Here is a 20532-nt window from a genome sequence, read left to right on the forward strand (position 1 = left end):
TAGTACAGTACATTACATAGGTGTAGGATACTTAGGGCGATATGTACTAAGCTTAAAAAGTGATAAAATAGAGAGTGATAAAAAACCAACCAATCAGCTCCTGCCTGACATTTTTCAAACAGAGTCTGTGACATGGCAGGTAGGAGCTGATTGGCCTGCTGTTTATCACTCTCCATTTTATCACTTTTGAAGCTTAGTACATCTGGCCCATAGTGATGTAATGTGAGCGATTTGTATATTTGGAAGGTAATATTTCCAGTCCCGGTGCGTGTCCCCAGATAATTACATGCGGCCGGTAGGAGAAAGCTGTAATTATCTTCCTTCCTGATCCTAAAATGATTGTTTATATGTTTTGTACATGTTGGGAGCAGTGATCCTCTGACGGCATCCGGATGGCTCTAGGTCGACACCAAAAGGTCCACATAAAGAAAGGGTTAATACAAGGAAAATGTTGACATAACAATGGTCGACACATGGAAAGGGCGACATAAATTTTTGGGAATTATTTCATCCACTTGGATTACGATGCAGATGATAGGCCGACACCAAAATGTTGATACAATCAAAAAGTTTGACATGGGAACTGTCAACACATTAATTGATATGAATTTTAAATGATATTTTGAACTTTTCAAGCTTTATCATCCACGTTGTAACGGTACACTAATGGGGGGGGGGGGCACGTGTACTCTGGGAACGGTACACTAATGGGGGGGTCCACTTGTACTCTGGGAACGGTACACTAATGGGGGGGTCCACATGTACTCTGGGAACGGTACACTAATGGGGGGGTCCACATTTACTCTGGGAATGGTACACTAATGGGGGGGTCCACGTGTACTCTGGGAACGGTACACTAATGGGGGGGGGTGGCACGTGTACTCTGGGAACGGTACACTAAATGGGGGGTCCACGTGTACTCTGGGAACGGTACACTAATGGGGAGGTCCACGTGTACTCTGGGAACGGTACACTAATGGGGGGGTCCACGTATACTCTGGGAACGGTACACTAATGGGGGGTCCACGTGTACTCTGGGAACGGTACACTAATGGGGAGGTCCACATGTACTCTGGGAATGGTACACTAATGGGGAGGTCCACATGTACTCTGGGAACGGTACACTAATGGGGAGGTCCACGTATACTCTGGGAACGGTACACTAATGGGGGGGGTCCACGTATACTCTGGGAACGGTACACTAATGGGGAGGTCCACGTATACTCTGGGAACGGTACACTAATGGGGGGGTCCACGTATACTCTGGGAACGGTACATTAATGGGGGGGTCCACGTGTACTCTGGGAACGGTACACTAATGGGGAGGTCCACGTATACTCTGGGAACGGTACACTAATGGGGAGGTCCACGTATACTCTGGGAATGGTACACTAATGGGGGGGTCCACGTATACTCTGGGAACGGTACACTAATGGGGGGGTCCACGTATACTCTGGGAACGGTACACTAATGGGGGGGTCCACGTGTACTCTGGGAACGGTACACTAATGGGGAGGTCCACGTATACTCTGGGAATGGTACACTAATGGGGGGGTCCACGTATACTCTGGGAACGGTACACTAATGGGGGGGGTCCACGTATACTCTGGGAACGGTACACTAATGGGGGGGTCCACGTGTACTCTGGGAACGGTACACTAATGGGGAGGTCCACATGTACTCTGGGAACGGTACACTAATGGGGAGGTCCACGTATACTCTGGGAACGGTACACTAATGGGGGGGTCCACGTATACCCTGGGAACAGTATGGGGAGGTCCACGTGTACTCTGGGAACGGTACACTAATGGGGGGGTCCACGTGTACTCTGGGAACGGTACACTAATGGGGGGGTCCACGTATACTCTGGGAACAGTACACTAATGGGGGGGTCCACGTGTACTCTGGGAACGGTACACTAATGGGGAGGTCCACGTGTACTCTGGGAACGGTACACTAATGGGGGGGTCCACGTATACTCTGGGAACGGTACACTAATGGGGGGTCCACGTGTACTCTGGGAACGGTACACTAATGGGGAGGTCCACATGTACTCTGGGAATGGTACACTAATGGGGAGGTCCACATGTACTCTGGGAACGGTACACTAATGGGGAGGTCCACGTATACTCTGGGAACGGTACACTAATGGGGGGGTCCACGTATACTCTGGGAACGGTACACTAATGGGGAGGTCCACGTATACTCTGGGAACGGTACACTAATGGGGGGGTCCACGTATACTCTGGAAACGGTACACTAATAGGGGGGTCCACGTGTACTCTGGGAACGGTACACTAATGGGGAGGTCCACGTATACTCTGGGAATGGTACACTAATGGGGGGGTCCACGTATACTCTGGGAACGGTACACTAATGGGGGGGTCCACGTATACTCTGGGAACGGTACACTAATGGGGGGGTCCACGTGTACTCTGGGAACGGTACACTAATGGGGAGGTCCACATGTCCTCTGGGAACGGTACACTAATGGGGAGGTCCACGTATACTCTGGGAACGGTACACTAATGGGGGGGTCCACGTATACCCTGGGAACAGTATGGGGAGGTCCACGTGTACTCTGGGAACGGTACACTAATGGGGGGGGTCCACGTGTACTCTGGGAACGGTACACTAATGGGGGGGTCCACGTATACTCTGGGAACAGTACACTAATGGGGGGTCCACGTGTACTCTGGGAACGGTACACTAATGGGGGGGGGGTCCACGTATACCCTGGGAACAGTATGGGGAGGTCCACGTGTACTCTGGGAACGGTACACTAATGGGGGGGTCCACGTGTACTCTGGGAACGGTACACTAATGGGGGGGTCCACGTATACTCTGGGAACAGTACACTAATGGGGGGGTCCACGTGTACTCTGGGAACGGTACACTAATGGGGAGGTCCACGTATACTCTGGGAACAGTACACTAATGGGGGGGTCCACGTGTACTCTGGGAACGGTACACTAATGTGGGGGTACACGTATACTCTGGGAACGGTACACTAATGGGGGGGTCCACGTGTACTCTGGGAACGGTACACTAATGGGGGGGTCCACGTATACTCTGGGAACAGTACACTAATGGGGGGGTCCACGTGTACTCTGGGAACGGTACACTAATGGGGAGGTCCACGTATACTCTGGGAACAGTACACTAATGGGGGGGTCCACGTGTACTCTGGGAACGGTACACTAATGTGGGGGTACACGTATACTCTGGGAACAGTACACTAATGGGGGGGTCCACGTGTACTCTGGGAACGGTACACTAATGGGGGGGGTGGCACGTGTACTCTGGGAACGGTACACTAAATGGGGGGTCCACGTGTACTCTGGGAACGGTACACTAATGGGGGGGTCCACGTATACTATGGGAACGGTACACTAATGGGGGGTCCACGTGTACTCTGGGAACGGTACACTAATGGGGAGGTCCACGTGTACTCTGGGAACGGTACACTAATGGGGGGTCCACGTATACTCTGGGAACGGTACACTAATGGGGGGGTACACGTGTACTCTGGGAACAGTACACTAATGGGGGGGTCCACGTGTACTCTGGGAACGGTACACTAATGGGGAGGTCCACGTGTACTCTGGGAACGGTACACTAATGGGGGGGTCCACGTATACTCTGGGAACGGTACACTAATGGGGGGTCCACGTATACTCTGGGAACGGTACACTAATGGGGGGGTCCACGTGTACTCTGGGAACGGTACACTAATGGGGGGGTCCACGTATACTCTGGGAACGGTACACTAATGGGGGGGTCTCACATGTACTCTGGGAACAGTACACTAATGGGGGGGGTCCACGTGTACTCTGGGAACGGTACACTAATGGGGGGATCCACGTATACTCTGGGAACGGTACACTAATGGGGGGGTCCACGTGTACTCTGGGAACGGTACACTAATGGGGGGGTCCACGTGTACTCTGGGAACGGTACACTAATGGGGGGGTCCACGTATACTCTGGGAACGGTACACTAATGGGGGGGTCCACGTATACTCTGGGAACGGTACACTAATGGGGGGGTCCACGTATACTCTGGGAACGGTACACTAATGGGGGGGTCTCACATGTCCACATTGACACCAATAAAAGTGAAAAAAAACCTCATGTCAACGTTTTCATGTGTTGACCTTTTTGTTTGTCATTTTCTTTGTGTCATCCTTTTTCCCATGTTGGCCTTGTGCATGTCAACCTTTTAACGGCTGACCTAATTAGTGTCGACGCTGTGATCCAGGATTGTGGAACTACAGCTCTATCTAATGACATCATAGCATTGTGGGGTTCAGGTGTACCCCAATCCTACAGATCCAGAACCTATCGGGGGCGGGGTATTGTTGTGTCAGTATACGACATACATTGGGTCAACAGGCCTTAGGTCGACACAGACAAAATATCAACATGTCTATGGTCGACAAGGTCAAATGGTCAACACAAGCATTAGGTCCTGGTTGGGAAGATTGACATTGATAGACACGTGCCGACAGTGTATCCGGATATCCTGCACCGTAGCCCTGAGGACCCGTATACCTCACACAAAGTCCATGTGCTGTGTAATGAGTAACACACCTAGCACCGCACACACACACACGCCCCGCCACACCCAACACCCTCACCCCTCCGGGTACAAAGGGCACCCACCAGCCAGGGCTCAGCACGTACCGGGGGAATTATTGTGTTTGTTTAGTAATATACAAAGAACCCTCCTAAAGGTGTATGTGTCACAGCAATAGCAGCGCTCTGTCGCAAAGAGCTTGCAATCTAAACATTATCAGCTGACACACATTTGATAGCAAAATGGGCATAAATTACTAAAAAATGCAGAATTCCCTATGTCTGTCCATATCTACACCTCATATCTATCCCTCCATCACTGCACCTCTATATCCTCCATTACTGCACCTCTATATCCTCCATTACTGCACCTCTATATCCTCCATTACTGCACCTCTATATCCCCCATTACTGCACCTCTATATCCTCCATTACTGCACCTCTATATCCTCCATTACTGCACCTCTATATCCTCCATTACTGCACCTCTATATCCTCCATTACTGCACCTCTATATCCTCCATTACTGCACCTCTATATCCCTCCATTACTGCACCTCTATATCCTCCATTACTGCACCTCTATATCCTCCATTACTGCACCTCTATATCCTCCATTACTGCACCTCTATATCCTCCATTACTGCACCTCTATATCCTCCATTACTGCACCTCTATATCCTCCATTACTGCACCTCTATATCCCTCCATTACTGCACCTCTATATCCTCCATTACTGCACCTCTATATCCTCCATTACTGCACCTCTATATCCCACATTACTGCACCTCTATATCCCCCATTACTGCACCTCTATATCCCACATTACTGCACCTCTATATCCCCCATTACTGCACCTCTATATCCCTCCATTACTGCACCTCTATATCCTCCATTACTGCACCTCTATATCCCACATTACTGCACCTCTATATCCTCCATTACTGCACCTCTATATCCCTACATTACTGCACCTCTATATCCCTCCATTACTGCACCCCTATATCCCTCCATTACTGCAACTCTATATCCCTCCATTACTGCACCTCTATATCCTCCATTACTGCACCTCTATATCCTCCATTACTGCACCTCTATATCCGCCATATCTACACCTCTATATCCTCCATTACTGCACCTCTATATCCTCCATTACTGCACCTCTATATCCCTCCATTACTGCACCTCTATATCCCTCCATTACTGCACCTCTATATCCCTCCATTACTGCACCTCTATATCCTCCATTACTGCACCTCTATATCCTCCATTACTGCACCTCTATATCCTCCATTACTGCACCTCTATATACCTCCATTACTGCACCTCTATATCCTCCATTACTGCACCTCTATATCCTCCATTACTGCACCTCTATATCCTCCATTACTGCACCTCTATATCCCTCCATTACTGCACCTCTATATCCTCCATTACTGCACCTCTATATCCTCCATTACTGCACCTCTATATCCTCCATTACTGCACCTCTATATCCTCCATTACTGCACCTCTATATCCTCCATTACTGCACCTCTATATCCCTCCATTACTGCACCTCCTATATCCCTCCATTACTGCACCTCTATATCCCTCCATTACTGCACCTCTATATCCTTCATTACTGCACCTCTATATCCCCCATTACTGCACCTCTATATCCTCCATTACTGCACCTCTATATCCCTCCATTACTGCACCTCTATATCCTCCATTACTGCACCTCTATATCCTCCATTACTGCACCTCTATATCCCTCCATTACTGCACCTCTATATCCTCCATTACTGCACCTCTATATCTTCCATTACTGCACCTCTATATCCCTCCATTACTGCACCTCTATATCCTCCATTACTGCACCTCTATATCCCTCCATTACTGCACCTCTATATCCCTCCATTACTGCACCTCTATATCCCTCCATTACTGCACCTCTATATCCTCCATTACTGCACCTCTATATCCTCCATTACTGCACCTCTATATCCTCCATTACTGCACCTCTATATCCTCCATTACTGCACCTCTATATCCCTCCATTACTGCACCTCTATATCCTCCATCACTGCACCTCTATATCCTCCATCACTGCACCTCTATATCCTCCATTACTGCACCTCTATATCCCTCCATTACTGCACCTCTATATCCCTCCATTACTGCACCTCTATATCCCTCCATTACTGCACCTCTATATCCTCCATTACTGCACCTCTATATCCCTCCATTACTGCACCTCTATATCCCTCCATTACTGCACCTCTATATCCTCCATTACTGCACCTCTATATCCTCCATTACTGCACCTCTATATCCTCCATTACTGCACCTCTATATCCCTCCATTACTGCACCTCTATATCCCTCCATTACCGCACCTCTATATCCCTCCATTACTGTACCTCTATATCTTCCATTACTGCACCTCTATATCCTCCATTACTGCACCTCTATATCCTCCATTACTGCACCTCTATATCCCTCCATTACTGCACCTCTATATCCCTCCATTACTGCACCTCTATATCCCTCCATTACTGTACCTCTATATCTTCCATTACTGCACCTCTATATCCTCCATTACTGCACCTCTATATCCTCCATTACTGCACCTCTATATCCCTCCATTACTGCACCTCTATATCCCTCCATTACTGCACCTCTATATCCTCCATTACTGCACCTCTATATCCTCCATTACTGCACCTCTATATCCCTCCATTACTGCACCTCTATATCCTCCATTACTGCACCTCTATATCCCTCAATTACTGCACCTCTATATCCTCCATTACTGCACCTCTATATCCTCCATTACTGCACCTCTATATCCCTCCATTACTGCACCTCTATATCCTCCATTACTGCACCTCTATATCCTCCATGACTGCACCTCTATATCCCCCATGACTGCACCTCTATATCCTCCATTACTGCACCTCTATATCCTCCATTACTGCACCTCTATATCCCTCCATTACTGCACCTCTATATCCCTCCATTACTGCACCTCTATATCCCTCCATTACTGCACCTCTATATCCTCCATTACTGCACCTCTATATCCTCCATTACTGCACCTCTGCACCCTTATATTAGGTCAGGCTGTGCGGTGATACGGGGCCAGGCTGTGCGGTGATACGGGGTCAGGCTGTGCGGTGATACGGGGTCAGGCTGTGCGGTGATACGGGGTCAGGCTGTGCGGTGATACGGGGTCAGGCTGTGCGGTGATACGGGGTCAGGCTGTGCGGTGATACGGGGTCAGGCTGTGCGGTGATAGGGGATCAGGCAGTGCGGTGATAGAGGGTCAGGCAGTGCAGTGATAGAGGGCCAGGCATTGCAGTGATAGGAGGTCAGGCTGTGCAGTGATAGGAGGTCCGGCTGTGTAGTGATAGAGGGGATCAGGCAGTGCAGTGATAGGAGGTCAGGCAGTGCAGTGATAGATGGTCAGGCAGTGCAGTGATAGGGGGTCAGGCTGTGCAGTGAAACGGGATCAGGCTGTGCAGTGATAGGAGGTCAGGCAGTGAAGTGATAGGAGGTCAGGTAGTGCAGTGATAGGAGGTCAGGCAGTGCAGTGATAGGGGGTCAGGCAGTGCAGTGATAGAGGGTCAGGCAGTGCAGTGATAGAGGGTCAGGCAGTGCAGTGATAGAGGGTCAGGCAGTGCAGTGATAGAGGGTCAGGCAGTGCTGTGATAGAGGGGAACAGGCTGTGCAGTGATTGGAGGTCGTGCAGTGATAGGGGGTGAGGCAGTGCAGTGATAGGGGGTGAGGCAGTGCAGTGATAGGGGGTGAGGCAGTGCAGTGATAGGGGGTGAGGCTGTGCAGTGACGCGAGGTCAGGCAGTGCAGTGATAGGAGGTCAGGCAGTGATAGAGGGGATCAGGCTGTGCAGTGATTGGAGGTCAGGCAGTGCAGTGATAGGGGATCAGGTAGTCCAGTGATAGGAGGTCAGGCTGTGCAGTGATAGGAGGTCAGGCTGTGCAGTGATAGAGGGGATCAGGCAGTGCAGTGATAGGGGATCAGGCAGTGCAGTGATAGAGGGTCAGGCTGTGCAGTAATAGGAGGTCAGGCAGTGCAGTGATAGGAGGTCAGGCAGTGCAGTGATAGAGGGGATCAGGCTGTGCAGTGATATAAGGTCAGGTAGTGCAGTGATAGGAGGTCAGGCAGTGCAGTGATAGGGGGTGAGGCAGTGCAGTGATAGGGGTGAGGCTGTGCAGTGACAGGAGGTGAGGCAGTGCAGTGATAGGAGGTAAGGCAGTGCAGTGATAGGAGGTAAGGCAGTGCAGTGATAGGAGGTAAGGCAGTGCAGTGATAGGATGTCAGGCAGTGCAGTGATAGGAGGTCAGGCAGTGATAGAGGGGATCAGGCTGTGTAGTGATTGGAGGTCAGGCAGTGCAGTGATAGGAGGTCAGGCAGTGCAGTGATAGGAGGTCAGGCAGTGCAGTGATAGAGGGGATCAGGCAGTGCAGTGACAGGAGGTTTAGGCTGTGCAGTGATAGGAGGTCAGGCTGTGCAGTGATAGGAGGTCAGGCTGTGCAGTGATAGGAGTTCAGGCTTTGCAGTGATAGAGGGTCAGGCAGTGCAGTGATTGGATGTCAGGCTGTGCAGTGATAGAGGGGATCAGGCAGTGTAGCGATAGAGGAGGTCAGGCAGTGCAGTGATAGGAGGTCAGGCAGTGCAGTGACAAGGAGGTCAGGCTGTGCAGTGATAGGAGGTCAGGCAGTGCAGTGATAGGGGGTGAGGCTGTGAAGTGATAGGAGGTCAGGCAGTGCAGTGATTGGAGGTCAGGCAGTGCAGTGATAGAGGGGATCAGGCAGTGCAGTGATAAAGGGTCAGGCTGTGCAGTGATAGGGGGTCAGGCTGTGCAGTGATACGGGATCAGGCTGTGCAGTGATAGGAGGTCAGGCAGTGCAGTGATAGGAGGTCAGGCAGTGCAGTGATAGAGGGTCAGGCAGTGCAGTGATAGAGGGTCAGGCAGTGCAGTGATAGAGGGTCAGGCAGTGCAGTGATAGAGGGTCAGGCAGTGCAGTGATAGAGGGGATCAGGCTGTGCAGTGATTGGAGGTCAGGCAGTGCAGTGATTGGAGGTCAGGCAGTGCAGTGATAGGAGGTCAGGCAGTGATAGAAGGTCAGGCAGTGCAGTGATAGGGGGTGAGGCAGTGCAGTGATAGGGGGTGAGGCAGTGCAGTGATAGGGGGTGAGGCAGTGAAGTGATAGGGGGTGAGGCTGTGCAGTGACGGGAGGTCAGGCAGTGCAGTGATAGAAGGTCAGGCAGTGATAGAGGGGATCAGGCTGTGCAGTGATTGGAGGTCAGGCAGTGCAGTGATAGGGGATAAGGCAGTGCAGTTATAGAGGGTCAGGCAGTGCAGTGATAGGGGATCATGCAGTGCAGTGATAGCGGTTCAGGCAGTGCAGTGATACAGGGTCAGGCTATGCAGTGCTAGGATGTCAGGTTGTGCAGTTATAGGGGATCCGACTGTGTAGTGATAGGGGGCAGGCAGTGCATTTATAGGAGATCAGGCAGCGCAGTGATAGAGGGTCAGGCAGTGCAGTGATAGGAGGTCAGGTTGTGCAGTGATAGGAGGTCAGGCTGTGCAGTGATAGGAGGTCAGGCTGTGCAGTGATAGAGGGGATCAGGCAGTGCAGTGATAGGGGCTCAGGCAGTGCAGTGATAGGGGTTCAGGCTGTCCAGTGATACGGGATCAGGCTGTGCAGTAATAGGAGGTCAGGCAGTGCAGTGATAGGCGGTCAGGCAGTGCAGTGATAGAGGGGATCAGGCTGTGCAGTGATTGGAGGTCAGGCAGTGCAGTAATAGGAGGTCAGGCAGTGCAGTGATAGGAGGTCAGGCAGTGCAGTGATAGGAGGTCAGGCTGTGCAGTGATAGGGGGTGAGGCAGTGCAGTGATAGGGGGTGAGGCTGTGCAGTGATAGGAGGTCAGGCAGTGCAATGATAGGAGGTCAGGCAGTGCAGTGATAGGAGGTCAGGCAGTGATATAGGGCATTAGGCTGTGCAGTTATACAGGATCAGGCTGTGCAGTGATAGGAGGTCAGGCAGTGCAGTGATAGAGGGGATCAGGCAGTGCAGTGACAGGAGGTTTAGGCTGTTCAGTGATAGGAGGTCAGGCTGTGCAGTGATAGGTCAGGCAGTGCATTGATAGGAGGTCAGGCTTTGCAGGGATAGAGGGTCAGGCAGTGCAGTGATTGGATGTCAGGCTGTGCAGTAATAGAGGGGATCAGGCAGTGCAGCGATAGAGGAGGTCAGGCAGTGCAGTGATAGGAGGTCAGGCAGTGCAGTGATAGGAGGTCAGGCAGTGCAGTGATAGGAGGTCAGGCTGTGCAGTGATAGGAGGTCAGGCAGTGAGGGGAGGTCAGGCAGTGAGGGGAGGTCAGGCAGTGAGGGAAGGTCAGGCAGTGATGGGAGGTCAGGCAGTGATAGGAGGTCAGGCAGTGCAGTGATAGGGGGTCAGGCTGTGCAGTGATACGGGTCAGGCTGTGCAGTGATAGGAGGTCAGGCAGTGCAGTGATAGAGGGTCAGGCAGTGCAGTGATAGAGGGTCAGGCAGTGCAATGCTAGAGGGTCAGGCAGTGCAGTGATAGAGGGTCAGGCAGTGCAGTGATAGAGGTTCAGGCAGTGCAGTGATAGAGGGTCAGGCAGTGCAGTGATAGAGGGGATCAGGCTGTGCAGTGATTGGAGATCAGGCTGTGCAGTGATTGGAGATCAGGCTGTGCAGTGATTGGAGATCAGGCAGTGCAGTGATTGGAGATCAGGCAGTGCAGTGATAGGAGGTCAGGCAGTGCAGTGATAGGAGGTCAGGCTATGCAGTGATAGGGGGTGAGGCAGTGCAGTGATAGGGGGTGATTCAGTGCAGTGATAGAGAGTCAGGCAGTGCAGTGATAGAGGGTCAGGCAGTGCAGTGATAGAGGGGATCAGGCTGTGCAGTGATTGGAGATCATGCACTGCAGTTATAGGAGGTCAGGCTGTGCAGTGATAGGAGGTCAGGCAGTGCAGTGATAGGGGGTGAGGCTGTGAAGTGATAGGAGGTCAGGCAGTGAGGGGAGGTCAGGCAGTGATGGGAGGTCAGGCAGTGATAGGAGGTCAGGCAGTGCAGTAATAGAGGGTCAGGCAGTGCAGTGATAGGGGGTCAGGCTGTGCAGTGATACGGGGTCAGGTTGTGCAGTGATACGGGGTCAGGTTGTGCAGTGATAGGAAGTCAGGCAGTGCAGTGATAGAGGGTCAGGCAGTGCAGTGATAGAGGTTTGGCAGTGCAGTGATAGAAGGTCAGGCAGTGCATTGATAGAGGGTCAGGCAGTGCAGTGAAAGAGGTTCAGGCAGTGCAGTGATAGAGGTTCAGGCAGTGCAGTGATAGAGGGTCGTGCAGTGATAGAGGGGATCAGGCTGTGCAGTGATTGGAGATCAGGCAGTGCAGTGATAGGAGGTCAGGCAGTGCAGTGATAGGAGGTCAGGCTGTGCAGTGATTAGGGGGTGATTCAGTGCAGTGATAGAGGGTCAGGCAGTGCAGTGATAGAGGGTCAGGCTGTGCAGTGATAGAGGGGATCAGGCTGTGCAGTGATAGAGGGGATCAGGCTGTGCAGTGATAGAGGGGATCAGGCTGTGCAGTGATTGGAGATCATGCAGTGCAGTGATAGGAGGTCAGGCAGTGCAGTGATAGGAGGTCAGGCAGTGCAGTGATAGGGGGTGAGGCTGTGCAGTGACAGGAGGTCAGGCAGTGCAGTGATAGGAGGTCAGGCAGTGATAGAGGGGATCAGGCTGTGCAGTGATTGGAGGTGAGGCAGTGAAGTGATAGGAGGTCGTGCAGTGATAGAGGGTCAGGCAGTGCAGTGAAAGAGATTCAGGCAGTGCAGTGATAGAGGGTCAGGCAGTGCAGTGATAGAGGGGATCAGGCTGTGCAGTGATTGGAGATCAGGCAGTGCAGTGATAGGAGGTCAGGCAGTGCAGTGATAGGAGGTCAGGCTGTGCAGTAATAGGGGGTGAGGCAGTGCAGTGATGGGGGGTGATTCAGTGCAGTGATAGAGGGTCAGGCAGTGCAGTGATAGAGGGGATCAGGCTGTGCAGTGATAGAGGGGATCAGGCTGTGCAGTGATTGGAGATCATGCAGTGCAGTGATAGGAGGCCAGGCAGTGCAGTGATAGGAGGTCAGGCAGTGCAGTGATAGGGGGTGAGGCTGTGCAGTGACAGGAGGTCAGGCAGTGCAGTGATAGGAGGTCAGGCAGTGATAGAGGGGATCAGGCTGTGCAGTGATTGAAGGTGAGGCAGTGAAGTGATTGGAGGTCAGGCAGTGCAGTGATAGAGGGTCAGGCAGTGCAGTGAAAGAGGTTCAGGCAGTGCAGTGATAGAGGTTCAGGCAGTGCAGTGATAGAGGGTCAGGCAGTGCAGTGATAGAGGGGATCAGGCTGTGCAGTGATTGGAGATCAGGCAGTGCAGTGATAGGAGGTCAGGCAGTGCAGTGATTGGAGATCATACAGTGCAGTGATAGGAGGCCAGGCAGTGCAGTGATAGGGGGTGAGGCTGTGCAGTGACAGGAGGTCAGGCAGTGCTGTGATTGGAGGTCAGGCAGTGATAGAGGGGATCAGGCTGTGCAGTGATTGGAGGTGAGGCAGTGAAGTGATCGGAGGTCAGGCAGTGCAGTGAAAGAGGGTCAGGCAGTGCAGTGAAAGAGGTTCAGGCAGTGCAGTGATAGAGGTTCAGGCAGTGCAGTGATAGAGGGGATCAGGCTGTGCAGTGATTGGAGATCAGGCAGTGCAGTGATAGGAGGTCAGGCAGTGCAGTGATAGGAGGTCAGGCTGTGCAGTGATAGGGGGTGAGGCAGTGCAGTGATAGGGGGTGATTCAGTGCAGTGATAGAGGGTCAGGCAGTGCAGTGATAGAGGGTCAGGCTGTGCAGTGATAGAGGGGATCAGGCTGTACAGTGATTGGAGATCATGCAGTGCAGTGATAGGAGGTCAGACAGTGCAGTGATAGGAGGTCAGGCAGTGCAGTGATAGGGGGTGAGGCTGTGCAGTGACAGGAGGTCAGGCAGTGCAGTGATAGGAGGTCAGGCAGTGATAGAGGGGATCAGGCTGTGCAGTGATTGGAGGTGAGGCTGTGAAGTGATAGAGGGTCCGGCAGTGCAGTGATAGAGGGTCAGGCAGTGCAGTGATAGAGGGTCATGCTGTGCAGTGATAGAGGGTCATGCTGTGCAGTGATAGGAGTTCAGGCAGTGCAATGATAGGGGTCAGGCAGTGCAGTGAGGGGAGGTCAGGCAATGCAGTGATAGGGGTCAGGCAGTGATAGGGGGTGAGGCTGTGAAGTGATAGGAGGTCAGGCAGTGCAGTGATAGGGGGCAGGTAGTGCAGTGAGGGGAGGTCAAGCTGTGCAGTGATAGGGGATCCGGCAGATGGTAATAAATGTCTTGTGTCCCCCGAGCAGGAGATGTCCAGTAAGCGGATGGTGTCCTCTGTACAGATCACACTGGCGCCCCCCTGGAGAGCAGAACTTTCACAGAAGAAGCCGACACAAATCAAACATACCGGATCAGAGAAGAGGCGGCCGATATCACCCCCCATAACACCACCCTACCTCAGACCCACACCTGAGGACCCCTGGTCAGACCACCAAGACCTTCCAAATGGAATTAAAGACTGGAAAACAGGTAACCCATGTCACATGTCACCTCCTTATGTAATACCCACCTCACAGGTAACATACCTGCCTCCTTATGTAATACCCACCTCACAGGTAACATACCTGCCTCCTTATGTAGTACCCACCTCACAGGTGACCTACCTGCCTCCTTATGTAATACCCACCTCACAGGTAACCTACCTGCCTCCGTATATAGTACCCACCTCACAGGTGACATACCTGCCTCCTTATGTAATACCCACCTCACAGGTAACCTACCTGCCTCCTTATGTAATACCCACCTCACAGGTAACATACCTGCCTCCTTATGTAGTACCCACCTCACAGGTAACCTACCTGCCTACTTCTGTAATACCCACCTCACAGGTAACCTACCTGCCTCCTTATGTAATACCCACCTCACAGGTAACCTACCTGCCTCCTTATGTAGTACCCACCTCACAGGTAACCTACCTGCCTACTTCTGTAATACCCACCTCACAGGTAACCTACCTGCCTCCTTATGTAATACCCACCTCACAGGTAACCTACCTGCCTCCTTATGTAACACCCACCTCACAGGTAACATACCTGCCTCCTTATGTAATACCCACCTCACAGGTAACATACCTGCCTCCTTATGTAATACCCACCTCACAGGTGACCTACCTGCCTCCTTATGTAGTACCTACCTCACAGGTAACATACCTGCCTCCTTATGTAGTACCCACCTCACAGGTGACATACCTGCCTCCTTATGTAGTACCCACCTCACAGGTGACCTACCTGCCTCCTTATGTAGTACCTACCTCACAGGTAACATACCTGCCTCCTTATGTAGTACCCACCTCACAGGTGACATACCTGCCTCCTTATGTAGTACCCACCTCACAGGTAACCTACCTGCCTTCTTCTGTAATACCCACCTCACAGGTAACATACCTGCCTCCTTCTGTAGTACCTACCTCACAGGTAACATACCTGCCTCCTTCTGTAATACCCACCTCACAGGTAACCTACCTGCCTCCTTATGTAGTACCCACCTCACAGGTAACCTACCTGCCTCCTTATGTAATACCCACCTCACAGGTAACATACCTGCCTCCTTATGTAGTACCCACCTCACAGGTGACATACCTGCCTCCTTATGTAGTACCCACCTCACAGGTAACCTACCTGCCTCCTTATGTAATACCCACCTCACAGGTAACCTACCTGCCTTCTTATGTAGTACCTACCTCACAGGTAACCTACCTGCCTCCTTATGTAATACCCACCTCACAGGTAACATACCTGCCTCCTTATGTAGTACCCACCTCACAGGTAACATACCTGCCTTCTTCTGTAATACCCACCTCACAGGTAACCTACCTGCCTTCTTCTGTAATACCCACCTCACAGGTAACATGCCTGCCTTCTTCTGTAATACCCACCTCACAGGTAACATACCTGCCTTCTTCTGTAATACCCACCTCACAGGTGACATACCTGCCTTCTTCTGTAATACCCACCTCACAGGTAACCTACCTGCCTTCTTCTGTAATACCCACCTCACAGGTAACATACCTGCCTCCTTATGTAATACACCACCTCACAGGTAACCTACCTGCCTCCTTATGTAGTACCCACCTCACAGGTAACCTACCTGCCTTCTTCTGTAATACCCACCTCACAGGTAACCTACCTGCCTCCTTATGTAGTACCCACCTCACAGGTAACCTACCTGCCTTCTTCTGTAATACCCACCTCACAGGTAACCTACCTGCCTCCTTATGTAAAACCCACCTCACAGGTAACCTACCTGCCTCCTTATGTAATACCCAACTCACAGGTAACCTACCTGCCTCCTTATGTAATACCCACCTCACAGGTAACCTACCTGCCTCCTTATGTAATACCCACCTCACAGGTAACCTACCTGCCTCCTTATGTAATACCCACCTCACAGGTAACCTACCTGCCTCCTTATGTAGTACCCACTTCACAGGTAACCTACCTGCCCCCTTATGTAGTACCCACCTCAAAGGTAACATACCTGCCTCCTTATGTAATACCCACCTCACAGGTAACCTACCTGCCTCCTTATATAATACCCACCTCACAGGTAACATACCTGCCTCCTTATGTAGTACCCACCTCACAGGTAACCTACCTGCCTCCTTATGTAGTACCCACCTCACAGGTAACATACCTGCCTCCTTATGTAATACCCACCTCACAGGTATCCTACCTGCCTCCTTATGTAATACCCACCTCACAGGTAACATACCTGCCTCCTTATGTAGTACCCACCTCACAGGTAACCTACCTGCCTCCTTATGTAGTACCCACCTCACAGGTAACCTACCTGCCTCCTTATATAATACCCACCTCACAGGTAACCTGCCTCCTTATGTAATACCCACCTCACAGGTAACCTACCTGCCTCCATATGTAATACCCACCTCACAGGTAACCTACCTGCCTCCTTATGTAATACCCACCTCACAGGTAACCTACCTGCCTCCTTATGTAGTACCCACTTCACAGGTAACCTACCTGCCCCCTTATGTAGTACCCACCTCACAGGTAACATACCTGCCTCCTTATGTAATACCCACCTCACAGGTAACCTACCTGCCTCCTTATGTAATACCCACCTCACAGGTAACCTACCTGCCTTCTTCTGTAATACCCACCTTACAGGTGACATACCTGCCTCCTTATGTAGTACCCACCTCACAGGTAACATACCTGCCTCCTTATATAATACCCACCTCACAGGTAACCTGCCTCCTTATGTAATACCCACCTCACAGGTAACCTACCTGCCTCCTTATGTAGTACCTACCTCACAGGTAACATACCTGCCTCCTTATGTAGTACCTACCTCACAGGTAACATACCTGCCTCCTTATGTAGTACCTACCTCACAGGTAACATACCTGCCTCCTTATGTAATACCCACCTCACAGGTAACCTACCTGCCTCCTTATGTAATACCCACCTCACAGGTAACCTACCTGCCTCCTTATGTAATACCCACCTCACAGGTAACCTACCTGCCTCCATATGTAATACCCACTTCACAGGTAACCTACCTGCCTTCTTCTGTAATACCCACCTCACAGGTAACCTACCTGCCTCCTTATGTAGTACCCACCTCACAGGTAACCTACCTGCCTCCTTATGTAGTACCCACCTCAGAGGTAACATACCTGCCTCCTTATGTAATACCCACCTCACAGGTAACATACCTGCCTCCTTATGTAGTACCCACCTCACAGGTAACATACCTGCCTCCTTATGTAGTACCCACGTCACAGGTAACCTACCTGCCTCCTTATGTAGTACCCACCTCACAGGTAACCTACCTGCCTCCTTATGTAGTACGTTCCAACAGGAGTGGTGACGAGGAAGGCGACCAGGGCGGCATTGCGTGGACGAGATGCACATTTTGTGCCGGGTCACGCAGCCGCTGTGACCCACAACATGGCTGACCTGCGCCTGGTGTCAGTCAGGGAGCTGCGGTCATATGCAAGCGCTTTAAGTGGTAGTGAAGCGCTCGCACTTTAGCAATGTGCTACAAATTTTTACAGACACATCGTGGGGAGAGACCCGACGAATGGGGCGGCCTGGAGAAAGAACCCCTGGGGAGAACATAAAAACTCAACACAGAAACATGCTGAGCATTGAGTCAGTAATGCTAATCACTACGCCATCCGCAGCGGGGATCTTCTGCGTGCGCCCCATATAAGACCAGCACTGGTACATGTCTCATCCGCCTCTCTTATCCGCTGCTGTATCCAAGGACGCAGCATCAGCTCACGCTGCGAGTATCAGATCACTCAGGATGTACTGAAAGCATCGGGGATGTACTGAAAGCATCGGGGATGTACTGATAGCATCGGGGATGTACTGATAGCATCGGGGATGTACTGATAGCATCGGGGATGTACTGAAACCATCGGGGATGTACTGATAGCATCGGGGCTGTACTGATAGCATCGGGGATGTACTGATAGCATCGGGGATGTACTGATAGCATCGGGGATGTACTGAAAGCATCGGGGATGTACTGATAGCATCGGGGATGTACTGAAAGCATCGGGGATGTACTGATAGCATCGGGGATGTACTGAAAGCATCGGGGATGTACTGAAAGCATCGGGGATGTACTGAAAGCATCGGGGCTGTACTGATAGCATCGGGGATGTACTGATAGCATCGGGGATGTACTGAAAGCATCGGGGCTGTACTGATAGCATCGGGGATGTACTGATAGCATCGGGGATGTACTGAAAGCATCGGGGATGTACTGATAGCATCGGGGATGTACTGAAAGCATCGGAGAGTACTGAAACCATCGGGGATGTACTGAAAGCATCGGGGATGTACTGATAGCATCGGGGATGTACTGATAGCATCGGGGATGTACTGATAGCATCGGGGATGTACTGATAGCATCGGGGATGTACTGAAACCATCGGGGATGTACTGATAGCATCGGGGCTGTACTGATAGCATCGGGGATGTACTGATAGCATCGGGGATGTACTGATAGCATCGGGGATGTACTGAAAGCATCGGGGATGTACTGATAGCATCGGGGATGTACTGAAAGCATCAGGGAGTACTGATAGCATCGGGGATGTACTGATAGCATCGGGGCTGTACTGATAGCATCGGGGATGTACTGATAGCATCGGGATGTACTGATAGCATCGGGGATGTACTGATAGCATCGGGGATGTACTGATAGCATCGGGGATGTACTGATAGCATCGGGGATGTACTGATAGCATCGGGGATGTACTGAAAGCATCGGGGATGTACTGAAAGCATCGGGGATGTACTGATAGCATCGGGGATGTACTGAAACCATCGGGGATGTACTGATAGCATCGGGGCTGTACTGATAGCATCGGGGATGTACTGATAGCATCGGGGATGTACTGATAGCATCGGGGATGTACTGAAAGCATCGGGGATGTACTGATAGCATCGGGGATGTACTGAAAGCATCAGGGAGTACTGATAGCATCGGGGATGTACTGATAGCATCGGGGCTGTACTGATAGCATCGGGGATGTACTGATAGCATCGGGATGTACTGATAGCATCGGGGATGTACTGATAGCATCGGGGCTGTACTGATAGCATCGGGGATGTACTGATAGCATCGGGGATGTACTGATAGCATCGGGGATGTACTGAAAGCATCGGGGATGTACTGAAAGCATCGGGGATGTACTGATAGCATCGGGGATGTACTGATAGCATCGGGGATGTACTGAAAGCATCGGGGCTGTACTGAAAGCATCGGGGATGTACTGATAGCATCGGGGATGTACTGATAGCATCGGGGATGTACTGAAAGAATCGGGGATGTACTGATAGCATCGGGGATGTACTGATAGCATCGGGGATGTACTGAAAGCATCGGGGATGTACTGAAAGCATCGGGGATGTACTGAAAGCATCGGGGATGTACTGATAGCATCGGGATGTACTGATAGCATCGGGGATGTACTGATAGCATCGGGGATGTACTGATAGCATCGGGGATGTACTGAAAGCATCGGGGATGTACTGATAGCATCGGGGATGTACTGAAAGCATCGGGGATGTACTGATAGCATCGGGATGTACTGATAGCATCAGGGATGTACTGAAAGCATCGGAGAGTACTGAAACCATCGGGATGTACTGAAAGCAGTAGGGATGTACTGAAAGCATCGGGGATGTACTAAAATCATCGGGCTGTACTGAAAGCATCGGGGATGTACTAAAATCATCGGGCTGTACTGAAACCATCGGGGATGTACTGAAAGCATCGGGGCTGTACTGATAGCATCGGGGCTGTACTGATAGCATCGGGGATGTACTGATAGCATCGGGGATGTACTGAAAGCATCGGGGATGTACTGAAATCATCGGGCTGTACTGAAAGCATCGGGGCTGTACTGAAAGCATCGGGGCTGTACTAAAATCATCGGGGATGTACTGAAACCATCGGGGATGTACTAAAATCATCGGGGCTGTACTGAAAGCATCGGGGCTGTACTGAAAGCATCGGGGATGTACTGATAGCATCGGGGATGTACTGAAACCATTGGGATGTACTGAAACCATCGGGATGTACTGATAGCATCGGAGATGTACTGAAAGTATCGGGTAAAGATTAATCTCTCAGCCTGGCCCTTATGTGTCCTAGGAGGAGAGCGGGGATGGAGGACGTGTGCAGGACGGTGACCCCCCATTGTGTCCTGGGAGGGCTGCATTCCTCACATCCTGGACACACGGACACGTTCATTATATCTGTTCCTCATTGTAATTCCTGGAATTCCCCCCACCC

General features: G+C 51.4%; 1 protein-coding gene across 1 annotated transcript in view; it reads left to right on the top strand.

Annotated features, from left to right (window-relative positions):
• Positions 1 to 20532, top strand: part of FBLIM1 (filamin binding LIM protein 1) — a 55995-nt gene that overhangs the window by 3104 nt on the left and 32359 nt on the right. Inside the window, exon 2 of the mRNA XM_083161818.1 lies at positions 14001 to 14223. Within this exon, the coding sequence (XP_083017944.1) occupies positions 14004 to 14223 (220 nt within the window). The 5' untranslated portion in view covers positions 14001 to 14003. The remainder of the gene's footprint in view (positions 1 to 14000; positions 14224 to 20532) is intronic.

This window comes from Crinia signifera, chromosome 19 (genome assembly GCF_055691185.1).
Source record: "Crinia signifera chromosome 19, ASM5569118v1, whole genome shotgun sequence".
NCBI classification, from domain to species: Eukaryota; Metazoa; Chordata; class Amphibia; order Anura; family Myobatrachidae; genus Crinia; species Crinia signifera.